At 47.9% G+C, this 27,719-nt stretch overlaps 1 protein-coding gene across 8 annotated transcripts in view; it reads right to left on the bottom strand.

The window, feature by feature from the left end:
- Positions 1-27,719, bottom strand: part of CCDC171 (coiled-coil domain containing 171) — a 982,183-nt gene that overhangs the window by 724,107 nt on the left and 230,357 nt on the right. For all 8 annotated transcript variants that reach the window (XR_003857717.1, XM_029608527.1, XM_029608555.1 and 5 more), the window contains exon 13: positions 24,871-25,071. Coding sequence is in view for 7 of the 8 variants with exons in the window: in XM_029608527.1 (XP_029464387.1) it covers positions 24,871-25,071 (201 nt within the window). In the remaining variant the exon portion in view is untranslated. The remainder of the gene's footprint in view (positions 1-24,870; positions 25,072-27,719) is intronic.

Raw genomic sequence — 27,719 nt, 5'->3', positions numbered from 1 at the left:
TACTTGTGAAACCCATTTCCTTTTCAATTTTGCATTCTCTACATTTCATTAGGACATGTCAATTTTAGATGTGCCGGATATTGTAATAGAAATGTTGGGATTACTACCTGATAATCCCCTTTTCCTTAGTGTAGACAGATGGACTCAGAACAAAAGGGATAGTATCCGTGTGCTAGCAGTTGGAGATGGATCTGACGTCAGCACTGGGGCGTATATATCCCCACAGGAAGCGTAGCTATTCAGTAATCTTCCTTGCAAAAGCTGTTATAGATGTGTGTACTGACTCTTAGTTAAAAAGTGAAACAGGATTCCCCTGACCGATTGATAGTAGCTGGAGACCGCCAGCATTCCCAACCGGAAGGCGTGGACACCTGGTAGAGTGTACGCTCTTATGGAAACAGATGACATGGCTTACCTTGAACCGGTGATACCCATGTACGCAGCCAGCTGGGCGGGATGCTGAGTCCATCTGTCTACACTAAGGAAAAGGGGATTATCAGTTGTAATCCCAACATTTCCTGGCGTGTAGCCAGATGGACTCAGAACAAATGGGATGTACAAAAGCTTTACTCCCAGCCTGGGCGGGCGGCTGCCTGAGGCCCATGTAGTACTGCCCTCGCAAATGCCGAGTCCCCCCTGGCCTGGACATCCAGACGATAGAACCTGGAGAAGGTATGGAGAGAGGACCACGTCGCCGCTTTATAGATTTCCGCAGGCGATAGCATCCTGGATTCTACCCAAGATGCTGCTTGTGCTCTGATAGAATGAGCCTTGACTTGTAGAGGCGGAGACGTCCCAGCCTCTATGTACGCTGCTCTGACAACTTCTTTAATCCAGCGGGCGATGGTGGGCCGCGAGGCCGCTTCACCTAGCTTCTTCCCGCTGTACAGGACGAACAGATGGTCCGTCTTTCGTAGGTCTTGTGTAAGTTCCAAATATCTGGGCAGCAATCTGCCAATGTTGAGATGGCGCAATAAACCCCTCCCTCAAAGTACCCGTGCCTTACTGTACCCCTCTTCACTCTACCCCACCCGCCCCTCTCCCCCTGCTCCCTCCTTCCTTTCTCCCCCCCCCCACTAGCTTTTAACTATACATATGTGCACTTGCCTCCTCTTATTGTAAATAAGCCCTCATATGCTAATTTCTCAAGTGTACATGCCTCGCTTAATTTGTTTATAAGTTCTTTTGCATATTTAACCCTAACTTGAATGCAAAAAGTTGTAATTCTGCTGTTGACTCTCTTCCTTTGTATTTTGCATATTACCCAGTTAGCCCCTCCCTTGTTCATTGTAATTTCCCTTCTCAGTTACTTGTAAACCGACATGATGTGTCCTACGAATGCCGGTATAAAAAAAGTGTTAAATAAATAAATAAATAAATAAAATAAACGCCCTTCTTCAGATTTCTTCAGACCCGCCGTGGTAGGCAAGGACATGGTTTGATTAAGATGAAACTGTGAAACCACTTTAGGTAGAAAGGAGGGAACCGTACGAAGATGGATAGCTTCTGGAGTGATTCTGAGAAAGGGATCACGGAAGGACAATGCTTGTAGCTCTGAGATGCGGCGGGCTGAACATACAGCCAGCAAGAATACCATCTTCAAGGTGAGAGAATGAAGAGACAGGCCCCGAAGGGGTCTGAAGGTGGATCCCACGAGGAAATCCAAAACAAGGTTGAGGTTCCACAAAGGTACAGACCACTTCAGGGGCGGACGAATATGCTTGACTCCCTGCAGGATGCGAGAAACATCCTGGTGCTTGGCGATGGTCTTGCCATCCCTCCTGGGACCATAGCAAGACAGCTCAGCCACCTGAACCTTGATGGAGCGACCCTTCTGAAGTCCATCCTGCAGGAAATCCAACACAATAGGGATTGTGGTTGCATGTGGATTGGTGCCGTGAGTGTCGCACCATGCTTCAAATACTCTCCAGATCCGGATGTATGTGAGGGATGTGGAAAATTTGCGAGCTCGGAGGAGGGTATCAATCACGGGCTCCGAGTAACCCCTCTTCTTTAATCTAGCCCTCTCAAGGGCCATACCGTAAGAGAGAATTGAGCCGGATCCTCGTGAAGAATGGGACCTTGATGTAGAAGGTCCCGGAGAGGAGGCAGGGGAAGGGGCTCCCCTGCCAGTAGTCTTCTCATGTCCGCGTACCCGGGTCTTCTTGGCCAGTCTGGCGCCACTAGAAGGACTAGGCCCTGGTGTCTCTGAATCTTGCGGATGACAGTGCCTAGCAGAGGCCACGGAGGAAAGGCGTACAGTAGGGTCCCTGGAGGCCATGGCTGAACCAGGGCATCGATTCTGTGTGAGCACGGGTCGCGCTTGCGGCTGAAGTATCTGGGTACTTGAGCATTGGACTTGTCCGCCAGTAAATCCATGTCCGGAATCCCCCAATGATCCACAATCATCTGGAAGGCCATGGGTGAGAGTTGCCACTCTCCTGGATTTAGGCTTTCCCTGCTGAGGAAGTCTGCTGTGGTATTGTCCTTCCCGGCAATGTGGACGGCGGAGATGGGCAGAGGTGAATCTTCAAGCCAAGTCATCAGAGGGGTGATTTCCAGAGATACCTGTCGGCTTCTGGTTCCGCCCTGACGGTTGATGTACGCCACCGTGGTGGCGTTGTCGGACATCACTCTGACTGCTCTGTTCTTCAGTCTGTGAGCAAATCGAAGGCATGCCAATCGGACTGCCCGGGCCTCTAGACAGTTGATGTTCCACGCTGACTCTTCTCTGTTCCACCGCCCTTGTGCGGTGAGTTCTTCGCAGTGTGCGCAAGATCCACGTGGGTGAGGACATCTTCGATCCCCTGCTCATGTGGTTGGACTGCAACCACCACCGTAACTGGGTCCGCACTCGGGCTGGTAGAGGTAGGTGCGTGGAGTAGGCCCGTAGACGGGGGCTCCAGCGAGAGAGCAGGGCGTGTTGGAGAGGTCTCATATGGGCCCTCGCCCAAGGTACCACTTCCAGGGTGGATGCCATGAGACCAAGAACCTGCAGATAATCCCAGGCTGTGGGTCGACTGGCTCTCAGCAAATACTGGACACGCTGCTGCAGTTTCAACGTTCTCTTGGTTGTGAGACTGACCGTGTCTGCCCGGGTGTCGAACTGTACTCCCAGGTATTCCAGTGACTGGGAAGGCTGTAGGCAGCTCTTGCTGAGGTTGATAACCCAGCCCAGGCTTTCCAGAAGGGCTATCACTCTGTCAGTGGTCCGAAGGCTCTCCTCTCGAGACTTCGCCCTGATCAGCCAGTCGTCTAGGTAGGGATGGACCAGAATTCCTTCCCGCCTGAGCGCCGCCGCTACTACTACTACCACCTTGGTGAATGTCCGTGGCGACGTCGCCAACCCAAAGGGCAGAGCCCGAAACTGGAAGTGGCGGCCTAGAACCTTGAAGCGTAGGTAGCGCTGATGATCCGGATGGATTGGGATATGCAGGTATGCCTCTGACAGGTCTAATGCCGTGAGGAATTCTCCTGGCTGTACTGCGGCCTTGACGGAGCGTAGAGTTTCCATGCGAAACCTCGGGACCCGTAAGTATTGATTGACTGACTTGAGGTCCAGGACAGGCCGAAAAGTACCCCCTTTCTTGGGTACCATGAAATAGATGGAATAATGACCAGAATTCACTTCCCAGGCAGGTACTGGGATGTGGCTTTCAAGGAAAGGAGCCTCATCAGGGTAGCTTCCAATGATGCCTTCCTGTGTATGGGACACGAAGATTCCACAAACTTGTCCGGAGGGAGATGATGAAAGTCCAGATAATATCCCTCCCGGATAACGGCGAGAACCCACTGGTCCGATGTAATCTCGACCCATCTGGGGTAGAAGAGGGTCAACCTGCCCCCTATGGCTCCGTCCCCCAGATGAATCGGTGGATTCTCATTGGGAGGCGCGGCCGGGACCCGCGCCCGGACCCGCTCCCCTCTTGCGCTGCTTGGTCCGAAAGGACTGATTCCTGGCCGGAGGACGTGGTGCTTGGTAGCGACCCCTGTAAGGAACGAAACGCTGGGAACTCCTGCCCCTGGAGGGCCTAGGAAAGGCGCGCTGGCCCCTTCGGAACCGATCTTCCGGCAATCTGGGCACTGGAGAGGCGCCCCATGCACTGGCCAGTTTATCAAGGTCGCTGCCAAATAGAAAAGAGCCCTTAAAGGGAAATCTGGCGAGGCGTGTTTTAGAAGGCGCATCAGCCGACCATCTTCGGTTCCAGAGCTGCCTCCTGGCGGCTACGGAGGATGAAATCCCTTTAGCTGTTGTCCGGACCAGGGCCGATGCCGCATCTGTAAGGAACGAAAGAGCGGATTCCATGTCCGCCGCTGGAGCGTTGTTTCTAACCTGTGACAAACAGGCACGCGTCACCACCGTGCAGCAGGTGGCGATCCGCAAAGATAAAGCTGCCACCTCAAAGGTCTGACGCAGAATGGCGTCCAGTCGCCGATCATGCGGCTCCCTGAGGGCCGTCCCCCCTTCAACCGGAATGGTAGTGCGCTTGACCACAGCGCTAATCAAGGCATCCACCTGAGGGCATGCTAGCAGGTCCTGGATAGCCGGTGCCAATGGGTACATGCTCTTCAGAGCCCGACCCCCTTTGAAGGCAGCTGCTGGTGCCGCCCATTCTAAATCGATCAGTTGTTGCGCTGCCTGTAAGAATGGAAAATGGCGAGCCGTAGGACGAAGACCTTCCAGCAGGGGCTTCTGCGCAGAGGGTACCGAAGCGCTGGGACCAGTAATATCCAATTCTGCCAGACACTGAGACACCAGGTCGGAGAGATCCTCCTTAGGGAAGAACCACCTCATGGTTCGATATGGCTCAGTCCCTGGAGGGAGGTCCCCCTCGTCCAGGAGTTCGGACTCGTCCTGTGAGACCTCCTGGTCTGACTGATCCGGACTATCCATCGGAGGGAAGTCCCGCTCGCGATAAGGTCGTGATGGTCCAGGAACCGGATCTGCATGAGTTGTTACTGCAGCAGCTGCCGCAGGCGCAGCCACCGCAGGAATGACAGGAACAGCAGGAACCGCCGGGCCTGGATGGGCAGCCGTTTGCATCTGTACAAAAGCGTGAATTCCCTTCAAGAGATCCACCCAGGAAATGGAGGCAGCCTCTAATCGCCGGGGTACAAGCTCCCCCGGGATGCCGGATTGGTCGAGACTGCCCCCTAACTCCGGGGTAGCCCCTGGGGAACTGTCCACCAATTGTGGTTGAGACTGGTCCTGGCCCGAGGGTCGCACGGCCCCATCACATTGGGCACACAGAGAATCTGGCTCATCCCTGCGCGTGGCCCTAAGGTGGCATGCAGAGCAGAGGCCAAGGGCTGAAATGCCTGCTGAAGACTCTGCAGTGTTCTGATCCATTGAACAATAGGCGCTAAGGAACAATATGCAGCAGCAGTAGGCGCTTAATGCAACAGGCGCTCACTAATAATATGCGGCAGCAATAGGCGCTTAATACAACAGGCACTTACTAATAATATGCGGCAGCAATAGGCGCTTAACACCACAGGCGCTCAATAATAATATGCGTCAGCAATAGGCGCGTAATACCACAGGCGCTCAATAATAATATGCGTCAGCAATAGGCGCGTAATACCACAGGCGCTCAATAATAATATGCGTCAGCAATAGGCGCGTAATACCACAGGCGCTCAATAATAATATGCGGCAGTAATAGGCGCTTAATGCAACAGGCGCTCAAGAATAATATGCGGCAGCAATAGGCGCTTAATACAACAGGCGCTCAACGTGTGCACCGCAATAGGCGGCCAAGACACCAGCGCAATGGTATGCAATAAGCACACAGCAATATGCAGTTACCAATAGACACTCAATGGCCTTCAATAGGTATTCAGCAAGAAGCGGGTAGTCAGATACCTATTGAATGCCAATTGAGTGTATCTGACTACCCGCTTCTTGCTGAATACCTATTGAATGCCAATTGAGTGTATTCAGCAATAAGCGGTCAGCAATATGCCCTCAATATGCATTCAATAAGCGGTCAGCAATAAGCGGTCAGCAATATGCTCTCAATGTGCAGTGAATAAGCGTTCAGCAATGAGTGGTCATCAACATGCTCTCAATGTGCATTCAATAAGCTTTCAGCAATAAGTAGTCAGCAATATGCTCTCAATGTGCATGTTTCCAGTGGAAACACTGAGAGGAGAGGATCACCTTGCTGGTGGCTGAAAGGAATCAGTAAGTTTTTGCTTGGGACATTGACTTTTTTAAAAGTATTGGGGCAAAGTTAACTATTTGGGAATATTATTTAGTGTGTTTGTGCCTTTAATAGTCAGAAAGGCAGTGAATAAACAAGTTAGACTGTTTGCATTTTTAAATAGTCAGTCAATAAGGTAGCAGTAGGTAGGCAGTGAATAAACAATTTAGACTGTTTGTATTTTTAGTCAGTCAATAAGGTAGCAGTAGGTAGGCAGTGAATAAACAAGTTAGACTGTTTGTATTTTTAAATAGTCAGTCAATAAGGTAGCAGTAGATAGTGTGTTTATTTTTAAAAGTCTGCAGAACTGAGTGTTCTCCAGACTTTTAAAGAGCTGACTGTTTGTTTTTAATACTAACTGAGTACATTGTATTGAAAAAAAAAAACCACAAAAAACAAAAAAACCCCACAAAAAAGTAGCAAGAAGCTAGAAATAAGCTAGGAGCAGTATATACCAAAGTAAAAAAAGTTGAATAGTTCAGCTCAGTTACTCACCTTGGAAAGGTGTTGAGGTAGTGTGATTGGGTTTGAATAGGGACCAACATTTGTTAATCAAAGGAGCAGTGAGTCACTCAGGCTGACTAACTGAAGTTAGACTGTTTGTATTCCCCAACCCACCCACCCCTAGCTCATCCCTTAATTTATAGGCAGGTGCCACTTTCACAAAAAAAAAAAAAAAAACATCAACAAAAACTTTATTGAGAATTCGATCAGACCCCGGTAGGCCACTACCAGACACATAGTGAATTCACTAATACATTTAAAAGAAGTTAGACACATTCCTACTCCCATAGCAAACTAAAACTTAACTAGGAACTGATCAAAATTGAGATGAAGGCAGCAGTCCAGCAGCAAGAGGGGGGCTTCCCAGTCTTTTGCATCGAGTGTCACATGTATGATTTTTTACCCACCGGTGAGAAGTTGTACATGTGCATGCGATGCAAAGAGCTCCTGGCTCTCAGAGAACGAGTCCGATCTCTAGAGGCTAGAGTGGCAGACCTGGAGGAGCAGAGGCAGACAGAGAGGTATATAGATGAGACCTTCAGGGACATAGTAGTCAAGTCCCAACTTCAGACTGGCAGCCCTGGTGCTGCCTTGGAGGAAGAAGGTCTCATAATGGGAGAGCACCAACCAGGTGTAGCAGGAAAGGATCCTGTAGCAAGGACCTGCTCTCTAGGTGATGCATTATCCTTTCGCACTGAGGATATCTCCCCAAGGCCTACTGCCCAGGAGGGAAGGGTTAGGTCGGCCGTCGTAGTTGGTGATTCGATTATTAGGAATGTAGATAGCTGGGTGGCTGGTGGGCATGAGGATCGCCTGGTAACATGCCTACCTGGTGCGAAAGTGGTGGACCTCACGCGTCACCTAGATAGGATTTTAGACAGTGCTGGGGAGGAGCCGGCTGTCGTGGTACACGTGGGCACCAACAACATAGGAAAATGTGGCGGGGAGGTTCGGGAAGCCAAATTTAGGCTCTTAGGTAGAAAGATTAAATCCAGAACCTCCAGGGTAGCATTCTCTGAAATGCTCCCTGTTCCACGCGCAGGTCACCAGAGGCAGGCAGAGCTCCGGAGTCTCAATGCGTGGATGAGACGATGGTGCAAGGAAGAGGGATTCAGTTTTGTTAGAAACTGGGGAACCTTTTGGGGAAGGGGGAGTCTCTTCCGAAGGGATGGGCTCCACCTTAACCAGGGTGGAACCAGACTGCTGGCGCTAACCTTTAAAAAGGAGATAGAGCAGCTTTTAAACTAGAACAAAGGGGAAAGCCGACAGTCGCTCAGCAGCGCATGGTTCGGAGAGAGGTATCTTTAAAGGATACTAATGATGCATTAGAATTAGGGCATCCCGACAGTGAGGTTCCAATAATTAGAAAAGTAGTCCAAGTGCCTGTAACTAAAAACTCACCTGAGCTAAAAAATTCTAACTTATCCCTATCAATTAAAAAACAGAATAAAAATACAAACAAAAAACAAACTTTGAAATGTTTGTATGCTAATGCCAGAAGTCTAAGAAGTAAGATGGGAGAATTAGAATGTATAGCAGTAAATGATGACAGACTTAATTGGCATCTCAGAGACATGGTGGAAAGAGGATAACCAATGGGACAGTGCTATACCGGGGTACAAATTATATCGCAATGACAGAGAGGAGCAGTCGGGAGGAGGTGTGGCACTTTATGTCCGGGATGGCATAGAGTCCAACAGGATAACCATCCTGCATGAGACTAAATACAAAATTGAATCTTTATGGGTAGAAATCCCTTGTGTGTCAGGGAAGACTACAGTGATAGGGGTATACTACCGTCCACCTGGTCAAGATGGTAAGATGAACAGTGAAATGCTAAGAGAAATTAGGGAAGCTAACCAAATTGGTAGTGCAGTAATAATGGGAGACTTCAATTACCACAGAGTACAGATAGTGCAGGTGAATGTTCAATCCTGACAAAATATTCCAAAAGTCATATAAAGCAAAAAGTGTTTTATTCTTTCAATATGGCAACTCCATATGTACTCTGTGATATCGCTTAAGGTGCAGTACTTGCTCATTGTGGTTTCTTAGACTTCAATTACCCCAATATAGACTGGGTAAATGTATCATCGGGTCACGCTAGAGAGATAACGTTCCTGGATGGAATAAATGATAGCTTTATGGAGCAATTGGTTCAGGAACCGACGAGAGAGGGAGCAATTTTAGATCTAATTCTCAGTGGAGCACAGGACTTGGTGAGAGAGGTAACGGTGGTGGGGCCGCTTGGCAATAGTGATCATAATATGATCAAATTTGATTTAATGACTGGAAAAGGAACAGTGTGCAAATCCAAGGCTCTCGTGCTGAACTTTCGGGGGGGAAACTTTGATAGAGTGAGAAAAATTGTTAGAGAAAGGCTGAAGGGAGCAGCTACAAAGGTAAAAAATGTCCAAGGGGCGTGGTCATTGTTGGAGAGTACCATTCTGGAGGCGCGGTCCGGATGTGTTCCACACATTGAGAGGGGTGGAGGGAGGGCAGGGCGATTACCGGCATGGTTGAGGGGGGAGGTGAGGGAAGCTATTTTGGCCAAGGGATCTTCATTCGGGAATTGGAAGAGGGATCCAACAGAGGAAAGTAGGATAGAGCGTGGACATTGGCAGGTTGGGTGTGGGACATTGATGGGACGGGCTAGGAGAGAATTTGAAGGGAAGTTGGCTGTAGAGGCAGGAACTCACGGTAGAGACTTTTTTAAATGTATCCGAGGCGGAAGGCCTGTGAGGGAGTCGGTTGAACCGTTGGATGATCGAGGGGTTGAAGGGGCACTTAGAGAAGGTGGGGCCATAGCGGAAAGATTAAATGATTTCTTTGCTTCGGTGTTTACTGAAGAGGATGTTGGGGAGGTACCCGTAATGGAGAGGGTTTTCATGGGTGATGATTCAGATGGACTGGATCAGATCGCAGTGAACCTGGAAGATGTGGTAGGCCTGATTGACGGACTGAAGAGTAGTAAATCGCCTGGACCATCTGGTCCAGGCGATTTACTAAAAAGCGATTTACTAAAAAGTGGAATTTCAGACCTATTGGTGAAAATTTGTGGCTTGTCGTTGAAATCATCCATTGTACCTGAGGACTGGAGGATAGCAGATGTGGCCCCGGTGTTTGAAGGGGGCTCCAGGGGCGATCCGGGAAACTGCGGACCGGTTGGCCTGACTTCAGTGCCGGGAAGAATGGTGGAAGGTGTTCTAGACATCGGGGTCACAGAACATATAGAAAGACATGGTTTAATGGAACAAAGTCAGCATGGCTTTACCCAGGGCAAGTCTTGCCTCACAAATCTGCTTCACTTTTTTGAAGGAGTTAATAAACATGTGGATAAAGGTGAACCGGTAGATATAGTATACTTGGATTTTCAGAAGGCGTTTGACAAAGTTCCTCATGAGAGGCTTCTAGGAAAAGTAAAAAGTCATGGGATAGGTGGCGATGTCCTTTCGTGGATTGCAAACTGGCTAAAAGACAGGAAACAGAGAGTAGGATTAAATGGGCAATTTTCTCAGTGGAAGGGAGTGGACAGTGGAGTGCCTCAGGGATCTGTATTGGGACCCTTACTGTTCAATATATTTATAAATGATCTGGAAAGAAATACGACGAGTGAGATAATCAAATTTGCAGATGACACAAAATTGTTCAGAGTAGTTAAATCACAAGCAGATTGTGATAAATTGCAGGAAGACCTTGTGAGACTGGAAAATTGGGCATCCAAATGGCAGATGAAATTTAATGCGGATAAGTGCAAGGTGATGTATATAGGGAAAAATAACCCATGCTATAATTACACAATGTTGGGTTCCATATTAGGTGCTACAACCCAAGAAAGAGATCTAGGTGTCATAGTGGATAACACATTGAAATCGTCGGTGCAGTGTGCTGCGGCAGTCAAAAAAGCAAACAGAATGTTGGGAATTATTAGAAAAGGAATGGTGAATAAAACGGAAAATGTCATAATGCCTCTGTATCGCTCCATGGTGAGACCGCACCTTGAATACTGTGTACAATTCTGGAAGTGCAGTCAATAGGTTTTCATCAATAAGTGGTCAGCAAGATACGCTCAATGTGTATTCAATAAGCTTACAGCAATAGGCGGCCAGCAATAAGCGCTCAACAATACACTGAAACCAAGCCAAGGAGGAGGGAAGCAACGCCTATTACGGGCGCGGAGTAACTGAGCAAGGCCCACAATGGCGTCCTCCACGGCGTGCCACGTCGCCGATCCTCTGTGCTTCGGAGACCCATAGGAAGAGAGGTACACCTTACCAGCGTCGGCGCTTCTCGGCTGGAACACAAGCGGTCTCCGGCTGCGGGGGAAGGGATCACCTCACCACCACAATTGAGGATATGCACCCGCTACCTCGTCCACGCCGGGACCGAGGGCCTCGTAAGCTACACCCGAACGTTGTCCGGGGGCTATGTCACTGCCGTGGTTCGGCAGGACCGAGGACTTTCACCGCTGGGGGAGCACGGTAATCACCCCGGGAGCTCGCTGCGGGAGGAACCCTTGGGTATCTACCGCAGGAGCGCGGGGCTCTAAGTCGAATAGACAGGAAAAACAAAGTAGAATCTAGAATGATAAGAAAAGAGAAAAATTAAAGTAGTCTAGGAAAGCACGCTCAACTAGCATGCAGGCACTCCAAACTGCTTTGGAGACGGAAATTACTGAATAGCTACGCTTCCTGTGGGGATATATACGCCCCCGTGCTGACGTCAGATCCGTCTCCAACTGCTAGCATGCGGATACTATCCCATTTGTTCTGAGTCCATCTGGCTACACGCCAGGAAACAATCTTTTTATTAAACAAGTCTGAACAAAAAGATGAAAACTCCCTTCTTTTTTGGGAAATTTACTAGAGAAATCCTGAAAAATTAATATTTCTTGTCTTGACTCATAGAAACATAGAAATGACGGCAGAAGAAGACCAAACGGCCCATCCAGTCTGCCCAGCAAGCTTCACACATTTTTTTCTCATACTTATCTGCATCTCTTAGCTCTTTGGTTCTATTTCCCTTCCACCCCCACCATTAATGTAGAGAGCAGTGATGGAGCTGCATCCAAGTGAAATATCAAGCTTGATTAGTTAGGGGTAGTAGGGGAAGTAACCGCAGCAATAAGCAAGCTACACCCATGCTTATTTGTTTTACCCAGACTATGTTATTCAGCCCTTATTGGTTGTTTTTCTTCTCCCCTGCCGTTGAAGCAGGGAGCTATGCTGGATATGCGTGAAGTATCAGTTTTTCTTCTCCCCTGCCGTTGAAGCAGAGAGCTATGCTGGATATGCATTGAAAGTGAAGTATCAGGCTTATTTGGTTTGGGGTAGTAACCGCCCTAACAAGCCAGCTACATAGACTCAGACTATGCTTCCTATAAATCTGCAAGATTAAAGATTTATGTGCGTAATTCAGCAAACGTGCAATCTCAACTCAAGGCCTCGTCTGATCCGAGACTTTGGCATGCTCAAATAGTTTACCAGCCAAATCAGAGAGTTTCAAATGCATAGGCAATGAAGTTCAGCATCAGTGACACTTTCATCAATGCCTACAAAACAGGTTATTGTGGCATGACTTGCTTTTGAGATCTTCCATTTTCTCATCCAACGCAACCACATGTTTAAGGCCTCACACTGGGTCTGCAAATTAAGAAGCTCATTTTCCCAAGAGGAAACCTTCCTGTTCCACTGTGTCTATACACACATTTACTTCACCAAAGTTTATTTTTGAGATAATCATCATGAAAATTACCTTGGGATCTTTATTAGATTTTGTTTTCCCATCAGCCATCTTGGAGTCAAATGGCAGAGGATTCTCCTCCACTTTTTTCAGCATTTTATATATCAGAAAGACCAATTGTTTAAGAGATAATCACAGCGAAAACTGCAGGTATGAGGATTTTTTCCAGTAGGAAAAAATCAGAAATTACATGGGAAAAGCAGAGTTGCTTACCTGTAACAGGTTAGTCCTCACATGTGGGTGACATCATCAGGATGGAGCCCAATCACAGAACACTTTTGTCAAAGTTTCTAGAACTTTGACTGGCACCTACTGGGCATGCCCAGCATGGCACTAACCCTGCATCCAGCAGGGGTCCCTCTTCAGTCTCATGTATAACAAGAAGTACGTGCAAAAAATAAAATAAATTGCAAGCGAACTGCGGGGTGGCGGGAGGGTTTTGTGAGGACTAACATCCTGCTGTCCTGTGAGAACACCTGTTACAGGTAAGCAACTCTGCTTTCTCACAGGACAAGCAGGATGGTAGTCCTCACATATGGGTGAGTAGTGAGCTGAGGATGCCCGAGCAATGCACCAAATGCACCCAAAGACGTGCAACAGGCACAACAACAGGGGTGGATTTGGGTAGGAGGGCATCTTGAAAACCCTGAACGGGTCGCTGGTAGGATGCTGGGTAGTTAAGCTGAGAATAAGTTTCATAGGATAGACTGGCCAAAAATGGAATCTTGCTGGCCAGCCTTATCCAAGCAATAATGGGCTGCGAAGGTATGGAGAGAGCTCCAGGTCGCAGCCTTACATATATCAACAAGTGGCATTGAACGAAGGTGTGCCACTGAGGTTGCCATGGCCCTAACAGAGTGTGCTTTCACATGGTCTTGTAGCTGAATGCCTACTTGTTGGTAGCAAAAGGAGATACAGTCCGCCAACCAGGAGGAAAGGGTCTGTTTTCCTACTAGATTTCCCAATTTGATGTTATCAAAAGAAACAAATAATTGAGTTGACTTCCTGTGGGCTGATGTGCGAGCCAAATAAAAGGCTAGGGCACGTTTTGCAGTCCAGGAACGTAGAGCCTTTTCTCCTGGGTTTGAATGGGGCCTTGGAAAGAAAGTAGATAAGATGATGGATTAAGATGAAATTCTGACACTACCTTTGGTAAAAATTTAAGGTGTCTATGGAGAACCACTCTGTCATGTAGAATTTTAGTGTAAGGCGGGTAGGTGACTAATACCTGTAACTCACTAATTCTGTGAGCAGATGTTATAGCGAGAAAAAAAATTACTTTCCAGGTGAGAGACAGGAGATCGCAGGAGTGGAGAGGCTCAAACGGAGGTTTCATGAGCCGTCCTAAGACCACGTTAAGGTCCCAAGCGGGGGCCGGAGGGCGCAATGGAGGTTTCAGGTGGAGCAAACCTCTCATGAAACGTAAGACTAAGGGCTGTGTCGAAATAGAGACATCTCCTACTCCGTTGTGGAAAGCGGCTACCACACTGACATGCACTCTTATAGAGGAAGTTTTCAGGCCTCATTCTGACAGATGCCAGAGATAGTCCAGAAACTTCGCAGTGGAACAAGTGAAGGGGTCTATGGACATGGACGTGCACCAGACCGTAAACCTTTTCCACTTAGAACGATAAGAGCATCTCGTGGAAGGCTTTCGTGAAGCTACCAGGACTCGGGATACAGACTTCGAAAGGTTAAGGGGTTGGAGTATTAACCTTTCAACATCCAGGCCATCAGGGATAGGGGCTGGAGGTTGGGGTGGCAAAGGCACCCGTCGTTCTGAGTTATCAAAAGCGGATTCTCACCTAGAGGGATGCGCCGGCAAACTGATAGATCCTGGAGGATTGGGAACCAGACTTGGCATGGCCAGTGAGGGGCTATCAGAATCATTAAGCCCTTGTCCCTTCGTAACTTCATGAAAATCTTTGATATGAGTAGAAGTGGATGGTACATGTAGAGGAAGCCGCTGGACCACGAGAGGGCGAAAGCGTCTCTTGGCTGTGAGTGGCGGCTGTGAGTGTGGGAGCAGAAGTTCTCTATTTTGCGGTTGTGAATGGACGCAAAGAGGTCCATTTGTGGATACCCCCAACGTTGAAAGATTGTGTCCACTACCTTGGGGTTGAGAGACCATTCATGCGGATGGAAGGTTCGACTCAACTTGTCCACTAGAACATTGTCCATGCCCACCAAGTAGGTCACTCTGAGGTACATCGAGTGGGAAAGAGACCATACCCATATCTGTGCAGCTTTCTGACACAGAAGGTAGGAGCCTGGTCCCCCTTGCTTGTTGATGTATTATATCGCCACTTGATTGTCGGTTTGAATCTTGTTTGAGAGGCAATCCTGAAAGACTCTGAGGGCATATCTGATCGCCTGAAGCTCCAGGAAATTTATCTGATGTTTGGCTTCCTCTGGAGACTAGGTTCCCTGAGTCTGGAGGCTGTCGACATGAGCACCCCAACCTAGGTTGGAGGCGTCCATTGTCAGAATAATTTGAGGTTCTGGAATTTGAAAGGGAAGGCCTTGAAGAAGATTGAAGAGCCGCATCCACCAGGCCAGCGACAGGCGGAGCTGCTTGGTAATGTGGACAATGCAGGACATTGAATGATAAGCCTGAATCTACTGGGAATTCAGAGTCCATTGCATGACTCTCAGGGCGAGGCATGCCACTGGAGTGACATGTACAGAGGATGCCATGTGACCCAGCAAAATGAGGAAATGACGAGATGTCGTGTAATCTCGATCCTGGAGGCATTGCGCTAGGGACATGAGAGTATGAGCTCGATCCTGAGGAAGGAATGCTTTCGCCTGCACGGTGTTCTGGTCGGCTCCTATAAAGGATAGGGTTTGAGATGGAACTAGGCTGGACTTGGGATAGTTGATCAGAAACCCGAGAGACAGCAATGTATGGAGAGTTAGATGTAAGGAGGCTAGTGCATCCTTTTGAGTTGGAGCCCTTATCAGCCAATCGTCGAGATAAGAGTAGACATGGTTGCCCTAACACCTCAGGTAGGCCGTGACCATTACGAGGCACCTGGTAAAGACTCGAGGTGTGGATGCTAGGCCGAAGGGCAGTACCCGGGACTGGAAGTGATGGGGGCCGACTAGGAATCAAAGGAATTTGCGGTGAGACGGAGAGATCGAGATGTGTGTGTACACGTCCTGAAGATCCAGAGAGCAAAGCCAATCTCCTCTTTGCAGAAGAGGAAGTAGAGAACACAAGGTTACCATCCAGAACTTTTCCTTCTGTAAATACTTGTTTAAGGCACGCAGGTCCAGGATTGGACGAATGCCTCCTGACCTTTTTTGGAATGAGGAAATACTGGGAACAGAACCCCTGCCCCTGCTGGGAGAGGGCACTGGTTCTATCGCCAGAAGAGAGGAGTGGTCGGATGATTCCCACGTTGGCCGAGGTGGGGATTCTGTTGGTACAGACAGGAAGTTGAGGTGGTAACTGAGTCAGTAGAGCAAGTACAGACTGATCCGACGTGATCGTGTGCCAGATGTTGGTGAAGTGGCACAACCGACCGCCAACGGGCACAGACTGTAGAGGAGGTTGGCTTATGCTCTCCAGCGAGGAGTCAAAATCCAGCAGCTGGGCTCGGTGTAGGAGCTGGCTGAGTTTTCTGAGGCCTGGATTGTCTGGCCTGACCTTTCTGGTAAGATCTGAAGGGGTGACCTTGAGTAGCAGGAGGATAATATCTCCGTGGCTTGAAGGACGGCTGCTTAGAGTCTCTTCGGAATGTCCTTTTAGAGGTGGACGGAAAATCAGAAGGCACCGACGAAAGCTGGCATTGCGTCTCGTGGTGGTCTTTGAGCTGTGCTACAGTCTCCTGGACTTTGTCCCCAAAGAGATTATCTCCAGCGCAGGGCAGGTCAGCCAACTGGTCCTGTACTTCTGGTCTTAAGTCAGAGGACTTCAGCCAGGCCCATCTTCGTGCACTAATCCCCGCTGCGGACACCCTAAAAGCAGTGTCAAAAATGTCAAAGGCAGTGCGGACCTCATGTTTGACAGCATCTAGACCCTTCTGAGCCAGGGTATTGAGTTGATCCTGAAGCTGGTCAGGTAAAGACTCAGAAAATTCTTGGATCTTTTTAAATAGGTCCCTGTCATACTGGGTCATGTATAACTGGTAGGAAGCAATGCAAGAAATAAGCATTGAGCCATGGAAAACATGACGGCCAAATGCACCCAGAGACCTCTGTTCTTTCCCTGGAGGTATAGAAGAATGAAGCTTAGAACATCGTGCCTTTTTCTGGGCTGATTCCACAATCACAGAATGGTGATCCAGCTGTGGTTTTTGGAAACCAGGGGCTGTCTGTACCAGGTAGGTGGCATCTGTTTTTCGATTCACCGGTGGTACAGATCCTGGATGATCCCAATTCCTCTTCAACAAGTCAAGGAGGACTTCATGAATGGGTACGGACATGATCTCCTTGGGTGCATCTACGAATTGGAGCACTTCCAGCATTTTGTGTCTTGAGTCCTCTTCCGTCTGAAGTTGGAATGGTATGGCTTCAGACATTTCCTTTATAAAATTAATAAAGGACAGGTCATCTAGAGGAGAATGTCTTCTCTCCTCAGGGGGAGATGGCTCTGAAGGTAGATAATCAGAATCCTGGGAAGAATCATCGGTTCAAGGATCATAAGGCTGATCATCTGTTCTCATAGGATCTCGAGAGGGAAATAATGGTGCTATACCTGAAGGATCAGGTCTAGGCACAGACGGCATCGGAGGAGGCACCGATTGAGGACGATGCTGTGTCGATGGTATCGGTGACATCGATGGGCGAGTTGCTGGCAAGATCCCAGAAGGCCCGGGCATTGGTTCCGGCCTCGGTGCTTCCTCATCGTCCAATGACAAAGGAATCGAGGTGGAAGGTGTTGGACATACCGGTTATCCTCGGTTCCACCGGTGGAAGGGCACCGATCAACGCATCCAGCCTGCTGAGTAGCAGTGCGAGCACCGTGGGAACCCAGTCGGCGACGGGAGTTGCCATTGGTGCCGGCGTCAATGGAGACTGGAAGCCCTGCAATGCCTTTCCGATGGCCTCTTGGATCATCCGATCCAATTCCTCACGGAAGCCTGGGGCATGGAACCCTAGCTCCAGAGTAGGAGGCAGCACTGGCGTAGTTGGAGGGTCCACCGGTGAAAGTGGAGTCATGGCTCCCGGCACCAATGAAAGTGGGGAACGCCTTGGTGACCCAGTCGCAGAGGAGGATGGGGCCTTCTCTGGATGGGATTTCTTTGTCGGTGGCTCTGTCAACGCCAATGCCAAGGGCTTGCATGGATCAGCGGACTGAGCCTTCCGATGACGGTGTCAACATTTTTCACGATGTTCTCCTCAGTCCTTCTCCGGAGCCGAAGAGGAAGAAGTCGATGCCTTCAAAGTAGTTGGTGCTGGGTGGACAGCACCAGTGTCTCGCTGCTGGCAAGAGGTCGATGGCATCGGCTCAGATGATGTTGAAGCCCTCGATGGAGTCGGTGGTTTTGCCTGAAAAAGAAACTCCATCTTCTCTGAGCGGGCCTAACGGCCCTTTGGTGTCATTTGGGCACATTTGGTGCAAGTTAAGACGTCGTGGTCCGACCCCAAACACAACACATAGACCCTATGTGGGTCTGTGATGGTCATTGTCAGAGGACAATCTGGGCACCCACGAAAACCTGACACCATAGTTTCGAAAAAAATTTAGCTGCGGTGCGGTCGATGGCCGGTAGGCCCCAAAGGGAAAACTCGACTGGAATCGACCGCAAATGAGGGTAAAGCCTTACCTTATGATCGCGGACTACGGAATAGATAGGGGGACCCCTATGGGATAGAATGTTTTTGAAATTTTAGAAATAAGTTCCGTGAGGAAAATTCCTGTCAGGAATCTCTAGAGAACTCCTTAACTCATGTGGCTACTACTGCACAGAAAAAAAGAGACTGAAGGGGGACCCCTGCTGGATGCAGCATTAGTGACATGCTGGGCATGCCCAGTAGGTGCCAGTCAAAGTTCTAGAAACTTTGACAAAAGTGTTCCGTGATTGGGTTCCATCCTGATGATGTCACCCATCTGTGAGGACTACCATCCTGCTTGTCCTGTGAAAAATGTATAATCCACAGGGGTGGATTTGCCTCAGTTCACATCACGTGACTTCAAGGAGCAAACAAAGAGCAGATTTAAAAAGTACGATTTAGTAATACTACAGACCATGTTGTTGCCAGGTTGGTACAGCAGACTACAACTCTCCAGAAACCAACTGAGTGAATGCTGACAGGTTGCTAGACAGGGACCTAGAAAGCTGAATGTTTGGGCAAAAGAAAATTAGGTCTTACCTTCGAAAACTTTCATTCCTGTAGTACCAAGGATCAGTCCAGACTCCTGGGTTTTGCATCCTCACCAGCAGATGGAGACAGAGCAAGATTTGACTGGCTCTGCCATATATACCAGAGTGCCACCCACAGTCAGCCAGTATTACGCAATGTCAAAGCAGAATAATTCTCAAACCAAACTATCTACAGGAAATGCAACCTAACATATGGATCACTGACCCCAACAAGAAAACCAGACCCATAAATGAGAGTACAAACAGCAGGAAAAATCCGCAGATCAGAGGACAACAAAAAACAAATAGCAGTAGCGGACTCTCCCCAACTTTTATGCACACAGCGGGCGGGACTCTGGACTGATCCTTGGTACTACAGGAACAAAAATTATCGAAGGTAAGACCTAATTTTCTTTTCCCTGTACGTATTGGATCAGTCCAGACTTCTGGGATGTACCAGAGCTTGCACTTACATGGGATGGGAACTGGAGATGCCCACTCTTAACACGCATACCCCGAAATTTCCCCCGCTCAGATCTTGCACATCAAGTCTGTAATGTCGTGCAAAGGTATGCAACGACTTCCAAGTTGCTGCTCTGCAAATCTCTTGCGGGGAAACTAGATGACACTCAGCCCAGGAAGCTGCCTGGGCTCGAGTGGAATGCCCCTTAAGCCCTACCGGCAATGGTTTTCCACAAAGCAAGTAAGCAGAATTTATGGCCTCTTTCAGCCACCGGGCAATCGTGGTCTTGGAAGCCCTATTACCCTGCTTTGGTCCATTCCAGAGAACAATGAGATGATCCAAGACCCTAAAAGCGTTAGTAACTTCCAGATAACACAGAAGTGCCCTCCGAACATCCAATTTTCGCAAATCCTTGGAAAGAGGATCCGACCGATCCAAATCGGAAAATGAAGGAAGTTCCACTGACTGATTCAAATGAAAAGAGGACACCACTTTTGGAAGAAAAGATGGTACCGTCCATAAACTAACCCTGGAATCTGAGATCTTCAAGAAAGGTTCCCTGCATGATAACGCCTGTAATTCAGAGACCCGACGCACCAAGGAAATTGCTACCAAAAATACCACCTTCAACGTGAGGTCCTTCATAGTCACCCTCTTCAACGGTTTGAAAGGAAGCGCACACAAAGCCTTAACAACAACATTCAAATTCCAGGATGGACATGGAGAACGCACCGGTGGGCGCAAATGCTTTGCCCCGCGAAGAAACAGAGAAACATCAGGATGCGCCGCCAATGCCACCCCATCTATAGAACCACGCAAATAGCCCAGGGCTGCCACCTGCACCCGCAAGGAACCAAACCGTTGGTCAAACCGTTCTGGAGGAAAGCTAGAACGCTGGAAACTGACGCCCAAGTAGGAACAATCTGACACTCAATGCACCATGACTCAAAAATCTTCCAAACCCGTACGTAAGATAGCGAAGTCGACACCTTGCGCGACCTCAGGAGAGTGGTCATGACCACGTCCGAGTAACCTTTATCTTTTAGACACCTCCTCTCAAAAGCCATGCCTCTAGACGAAAGCGATCTACCTGATCGAAACAAACGGGACCCTGATGAAGAAGGTTCGGAAGAAGCGGGAAGCGCAGTGGACCCTCTACTACAAGATTAAGCAGATCCGCGAACCATGGTCAACGGGGCCACTCGGGAGCTACCAGGATCACATCAGACGGGTGTGCCTCTATGTGACGAAGCACCTTGCCGATCAGAGGCCAAGGCGGGAAGACGTACAGCAGAACCATAGTCTGCCAGGGCAATGCTAGAGCATCTTTGCCCTCTGCTCCTCTGTCCTTGCGACGAGCAAACAGGTGTGGGGCCTTGGCATTCTAGAAAGTTGCCATCAGATCCATGCACGGCGTGCCCAATCTGTCGCAGAGGAGTTGATAAGCCCTGTCCGCTAGTTCCCACTCTCTGGAGTCGAGCTGATTTCAACTTAGAAAATCTGCGTGCACATTGTCGATCCTGCTATGTGGGATGCAGCTATGCTGGCTAGGTGAAGTTCCGCCCACTGGATCAACAGTCAAGCTTCTATGCCACCGGCTGACTCCTGGTTCCACCCTGTCGGTTTATGTAGGCCACTGTGGTCGCATTGTCGGACAGCACTCTTACAGACTTCCCGTGAATCAGAGGAAGGAAGGCCTGCAGCGCTAGGAGAACTGCTCTGGTTTCCAAGTGATTGATCGACCATCGAGACTCCGCTGGAGACCAGAGTCCCTGAACCTACTGCCGCAAACAAACGGCTCCCCAACCAGAAAGGCTGGCATCCGTGGTGACCACCATCCATTCCGGCATCATCAGTGGGACACCCTTGAGCAGGTTGTCCGAACACAGCCACCAAACTAGACTGGAACAAGCGGACTCAGTCAATGGCAGAGGAAGGAAGAACTGTTTGGAAATGGGACTCCAACGGGAGAGCAGGGCCGCTTGCAAAGGCCGCATGTGCGCGAATGACCTCGGGACCAACTCCAGTGTTGAGGCCATGGAACCAAGTACCTGTAAGTAATCCCAGACCGTCGGGGTATGTGGCTGAAGCAAAGTTGATACTTGGCCCTGCAGCTTGAGACCACGATCCGATGTAAGGTAAACTCTTCCCTGACGGGTGTCGAACAAGGCTCCCAAAAACTCCAATGACTGGGACGGGCCTAGGTGACTTTTGGCTAAGTTGACCACCCAACCGAGAGACTTCAACAACTGTAGCACCCGGTGGATTGCCGACTGACAGACTTTCGGACTTTGCCCGAATCAACCAATCGTCCAAGTATGGGTGCACTAGCAAGCCCTCCCGGCGAAGCTGAGCTGCCACAACCACCATAATCTTGATAAACATTCTGGGAGCCGTTGCAAGACCGAATGGTAGAGCTTGAAACTGGTAGTGGTTCGCTAGGATGAAAAATCTCAGATATTTCTGGTGGTCCTGACGGATCCCAATGTGTAAATACACTTCTGTCAGGTCTAGAGAAGCCAGAAACTCTCCCGGCGGAATGGAAGCGATGACCGACCGTAACGTCTCCATGCGAAAACGGGGGATCCGAAGGCATCTGTTGACACGCTTTAGATCGAGGATGGGTCGGAAGGAACCCTCCTTTTTTGGAACGCCGAAGTATATGGAATAACATCCCCTTCGCTGTTCTAGAGGCGGCACCGGAACGATTGCCTCCAGATCTGAAAGACAATGCAAAGTGTGTTTGACCGTTTGCCGTTTTTCGGCATATCCGCACGGGGATATTAGAAATCGCGGACTGGGACGGGGCAAACTCTAAAGCGTAGCCGTGTCTTATCACGGAAAGCACACACTGGTCCGATGTGATTGTGGCCCATTCCTCATAAAACAGAGACAATCTGCCCCCTACCTTCGGTACCGAGGAATGGACTGGCCGGACATCATTGTGCAGGCTTCCCACTTGAAGATGCCTGGGAGACCCCAGGTCTGCCGAAGTGCCGGCCATGAGAAGGCTGGGGCCAAGACTGCTGGCATGTTGGCGCAGGACAAAAGGAAGAAGTGGTTGTACGAGCCGGGCATGACTTGCGAGCCCCCCGAAATCGGGATCGCACCGAGAAGGATCCCCTGGATTGCGTCTTGTCCTCCGGCAGGCGGTGAACCTTATTCTCGCCCAGGGACTGAATCATATCCTCCAATTCTTTCCCAAAGAGAAGTTTCCCCTTAAAGGGCAAAGAACCCAAACGAGATTTGGAGGCTCCATCCGCCGACCAATTTCGCAACCACAACAGCCTGCGTGCCGATACTGCCAAGACCATGGAACGAGCTGAAGTGCGCAGGAGATCATGAAGGGCATCAGCACTATAGGCCACTACCGCTTAGAGGCGGCCTGCCTGTTGCACTTCGTCTTCGGAAAGGCCCTCATTGGCTAACAATTGTTGCACCCAGCGAAGCCCCGCTCTCAGGGCAAAATTGCTACACATCGCCACCCGGACCCCTAGGGCGGAGACTTCAAAGAACTTCTTAAGCTGCGCCTCTAATTTCTGATCCTGAAGGTCTTTAAGAGCTGTGGCCCCCGTAACTGGAATGGTAGTCCTTTTCATCACCGCAGAAACCGCAGCATCCACCTTCGGAACCCGAAGCATATCCAAAGCATCCTCCGGGAGAGGATAAAGCTTATCCATAGCCTTCGTGACCTTCAATCCCAAATCTGGGGTATCACATTCACGAAAAAGAAGTCCATAGCCGAAAAATGGAAGGGAAAGGCTGTAGGAGGACCACTCAGGCCCAATAATAATGGGTCCATCGAGCCAAAACGAGACTCTTCTAGAGGCGCAGCAATCCTTAACTCTTCCAGAATCGCAGGAATTAGGGGACCCAGCTCATCCCTACGGAACAGGCAGACCACCTTAGGATCGTCACCTTCAGTGACCTGACTCTGCCGCGCAGTCCCATGAGGTTGGTCACCGACTCCTTCAACCCCCCTCAGGGGCAGGGTAGTGTCATCCGGATCTTCGGACTCCGAAGCTGAGTCCGAATCCTCCCGGGGTGGGATAGCCCGCAACAGGCATTGAGCCTTGGAAGGCCTCCCCGGGTCCAGCGGCTGGCTCCGCCTCTTGGCTGGGGGGGGCAGTGCCTCAAAGTCCCCGGACTTAGGAGCATGCCTTTTTAAGGCCCTGTGAGCCTTAAAGGCCCTGTGCATGGCCAAAATAAACTCTGAAGAAAAAGACGAACAGGAACCCTCGGAATCCATTCCTGTATCGTCATCCTGTCCTCCCCCCTGCAGCCGACGTGGACAGAAAGAGTCTCGCAGCTGTCTGCTGTGGGGAGAGGGGAGGCAGGAAATCTCCATCTCCCCTCGCGATCGGAGCCATGATAGAAGCGGCTCCCAAAATGGCGGCTTTTCCCATGCTCACCGGCACCGGTCTGTGAGACAAGGCAGGCAGTTCCCCGATGGTGATCGCCATCGAACTCCGCTTCACAAGCACCCCCCTGACTGGCCGTGATGTTCCCTCACCTCTGGGGATACAGGCAGAGCACAGCCCATCCCGCGAGAGGCGCACATGATCCGCCCCACAAGCGAAGCATGCCGGACCGTGTGGCATCGGGGAACCGGGCCGACAACACAAAATGAAAAAAAATTCGAATAAGGGGGAAAAGGGGGGAATAGAAAACACCAAAAACGGATCGCCATAGCAAAAAGGTAAGAAGAGACCCGCCAGAGAAAAAAAGCTTTTTCTTTTTTTTTTTTACATGAAGCGCCGCCTAACCTGCTCCGCTGTCCATCGACGGGTCCTGAAGCGGTCTGGTTGGGGTGAGTGATCCGGGCTCCCCGGTATCACCCCCAAGCTGTGCTGCCTACAAGGCCCAGATAGGGCCCTCGACCCTTAGCCTCGACCCAGAACCAGAGGGGATGGTCCCCTCAGGACCTGCCAACCCCCTGGGAGGTGAAGACGTCAGCCGGCAGTCCTTCTCCTCATTTAGAATTTCCCCTTTTTTTTTTTTTTTAAGAAATCAGACTGTGAGTGTTGCACCGAAACCATCTGCTGGAGACAGAGTAATACTGGCTGACTGTGCGTGGTACCCTGGTATATATGGCAGAGCCAGTCAAATCTTGCTCTGTCTCCATCTGCTGGTGTGGAGGCAAAACCCAGGAGTCTGGACTGATCCGGTCCGTACAGGGAACAGCCTATTTTGGTAGCTGGTAAAACGAGTGGAGAAGTGGGCCGAGTGTTGCATTAAGAATTGATTTTCATGTACTCATCTATTCAAGATGGTAGATAATCAATCAGAAAGAAAAAAAATGACTTGACTACAAGCTTTCAAGTTTCTAAGACTGGCAGCTGGGATATATCCTTAGCAGCATGGGTAGAAATAACGGAGCAGACTGAATAGGCTATATAGTTACAGAGTAGACAACAGAAAGAGACTAAGTAGAGCTCATATAGAAATCTGCAGTCTTCCAGCAGATTAATTTTATGCATATATATTGCTATACATCTCTATATAAATATACCTACATACATTAAAACCATTTTGAAATACAATGGAATGTACTAATAGTAACTGCTGGCTATATGCATATATGAAAATAGATAAAAATAAGGATTGCATAGAGGGAGCTTTTTCAACAGTTATCTGGTAATACCTCAGTCTCCTTCTGGTGTGCCTTGGTAAGCTTCTGGAATTCCTTTTCAGACTCTGTGATACGTACTTTCTCTTTCTCCCAACAGTGTTGTGTATTCTGTAGTTCCAGTTTCAAAGTACCTATTAAAGCCTCTCGATCTGCATACTTAGAGCGGAGATGACTTAACTCTTTATTGGCCTCAGAAAGATTACTTTGAGCTTCCTACACAACAGGGAAATAAGTACACTTATAAGATTTATTTCATTAAAAAAAAAAACAAGATTGCCTTGCAAGACCTTTATTAATGAAAGATCTGTTCTTACATACATAAATGAACAAGACAAACTGAAAATGAAGATTTCTATGTGTAGTGTATTTTATTTTTCATGAGAATTTCATTATAATAAAAAAAAGTGGAAATATGGCTTTGTCTTAACACAGGAAAAAAATAAGTGGAAATGTCATTTTTCCATTGAAATTCCTAGGAAAAATTAAAAAAAACTGCAAATGAAGGTCCTTAACTATACAATATATTCATATAATTTTGAAGGCTTACTATAACTGCTAACTTCAGATACTGTATATTGATATAACATTTTCCAGCATAGATTAGTTGATATCAATTGCAGCAACCTAACATTTTTAACACTTGCATATTTTCTTGACAATAAATGTATTTTATTCACTAGTTTTTCTCAGTTCGGAAACACTTGGCCATTGTAGGCATTCAAAATCTTTTGACAGTGGTCACCAAAATCCCTGTGCTTGTTTTGAATTAAGTTTAACCCAGCTGTGAAATAATTTCTTTCACTAGCAATGAATCTAGGTATGGAAACACTACTAATGGGGAATGCTTAACTACTAGACCAGCTATTCCTAAACCTGCCCTGGATACCAAACATCGAGTCATGTTTTAGGATATCCACAAATATGCATGAGAAAATTTGCATAGCTTAGCAACAAATGTATCCAATGCAATTATTGGTGATATCCTGAAAATCCAACTGGATGTAGCGTTAACAGGAAAAGTTCAGGAAGCCCTATCCCAGGCATAAATCTAATGCAAGACTGTAATAAAAATAATAATTAAAGAAAATTCAAAGTTGTATTTCTACCCATAAATAATTAAGGTGGAAATGCAGGAATCCATTGCTTATCGCTGGGATAAGCAGCATGGAATCTATCTACCCCTTTGGGATCTTGCCAGGTACTTGTGACCTGCATTGGCCACTGCTGGATACAGGATATTGAGTTTGATGGATCTTTGGATTGACCCAGTATGGCAATCTTATGTTCTATGTTCTTATGAGATCAACTGGTTTCCTACCAATAAAATTATGTAAAAACAATGAAGAGTCCTTTAGTTACTCTCTACTCAGGACAAATACTATGGGCACAGATTAAAGAAATTAACAGCATTCCACGATACACCTCTGGGGAAATTTGTGCACCAATGCGATTTAGCATCTTGATGACACAAACTGTAGGACCACAGTATAACAGCTGGTATTATTAATATAATCACAAGGCAAGATGCTTCATTATGAAGGGTCAGGATAATCCTTAAAACAGAGGCTTTCAAAGGACAGAATGCCTCCATACTAATAATTCTAAGCATAGCAGATAATTATTTTTTGGCTACGGATTTAAAGCACTATCAGAATGATTATAGATACTACAGACTTGAAGCATAACATGATTTAATAGACAATCTTTTGGGATGGTACAAACCCTGCTATGTTTATGTGTGTCCCCACAAAAGCTTAAAAAATCATCCCAATGTGGTTTGAGCAATGAAGCTCTGCTAACACATTTTGTCAGCAGTAAAATAGGGAAAGCAAGAAAGAGAGGAGGGTTTAGACTTTATTGGAATAAAGTCAACAAGAAGGTAGAAGGGGGAAAGCAATTACCTTAAAAAAGTAGGTATTCTTTAAAATAAAGTAAATCAAAACAAAGTATTAGAAATAAATATTAAATCTTAATCAACAGCAAGACATTAACAGAAAAAAAAATATTGATTTTATTTATTTTTTTAACACATCATCATTTAAGGAAGAAGAATGCTGCGTTCTTCGAAAGAATATACACCCTACTGCCCAAAGATGATAGGTATTGGCTCTTCTGTGCTATACCACACACAGCAGAGTTTAAAAAAGAAATAAGAGATTTTCTGGCTTGAATAAGTTCATAAATATTATTAAGATAATCAACTTGGACAACTAAAAGACCATGGTATAAATTCAAAGAATATGAACAATGATTATGGCAAAACTACAGCTTGGCTACATGATAGTGCAGTACTACATGGGAAATCCAGGGTTCAAAGGAGAAACTCTGGTTTCTTTCTGCTTATATATATCTATTTGCTGCCAACTGTAAAAATATTTTAATTTAAAAAAACATCTCAAGATGCATGTTTCCCCCTACATCCTAAAATGTAATCTCCTTAAAGGATTTTTTTTTTTGTTTGCTCACCGGTGGAAGCTGGAGCAACCATTTTGCTTAAAATCCTGTCAGCAGTAGACTACCACAGGGGGACTAAAATCAATTCTACTGTGTTTCAGAGCAATTGCCAGAGAAGTCCTCTTCTTTATAAACAAGCCAGTGCATGGACTGTTTTAAAAAGAAATGAAAAAGAATACTCAAAGTTCATCCTTGGCCTTTTCTTTATCTTTGGAGAAGAGAGATGGTTCAACTCCTGTGATACTTAGCATTAATATTTTTGTAACTCGTGCAGGAGAGACAGAAAGTGATTCTAGGCATTCATTTTCATTTGGATTACAAATTTGCTCCTAATAGTGTCACAGGCCAAGGATCCAGACACCATATTGTTGTCTGCTGACATTCAACAACTTTCTTACTTTCAACTG

The sequence above is a fragment of the Rhinatrema bivittatum genome, chromosome 1 (assembly GCF_901001135.1).
Source record: "Rhinatrema bivittatum chromosome 1, aRhiBiv1.1, whole genome shotgun sequence".
In the NCBI taxonomy this organism is placed as follows: Eukaryota; Metazoa; Chordata; class Amphibia; order Gymnophiona; family Rhinatrematidae; genus Rhinatrema; species Rhinatrema bivittatum.
The sequence above is the reverse complement of the archived record's forward strand: the minus strand, read 5'-3'. Positions and strand labels throughout refer to the sequence as shown.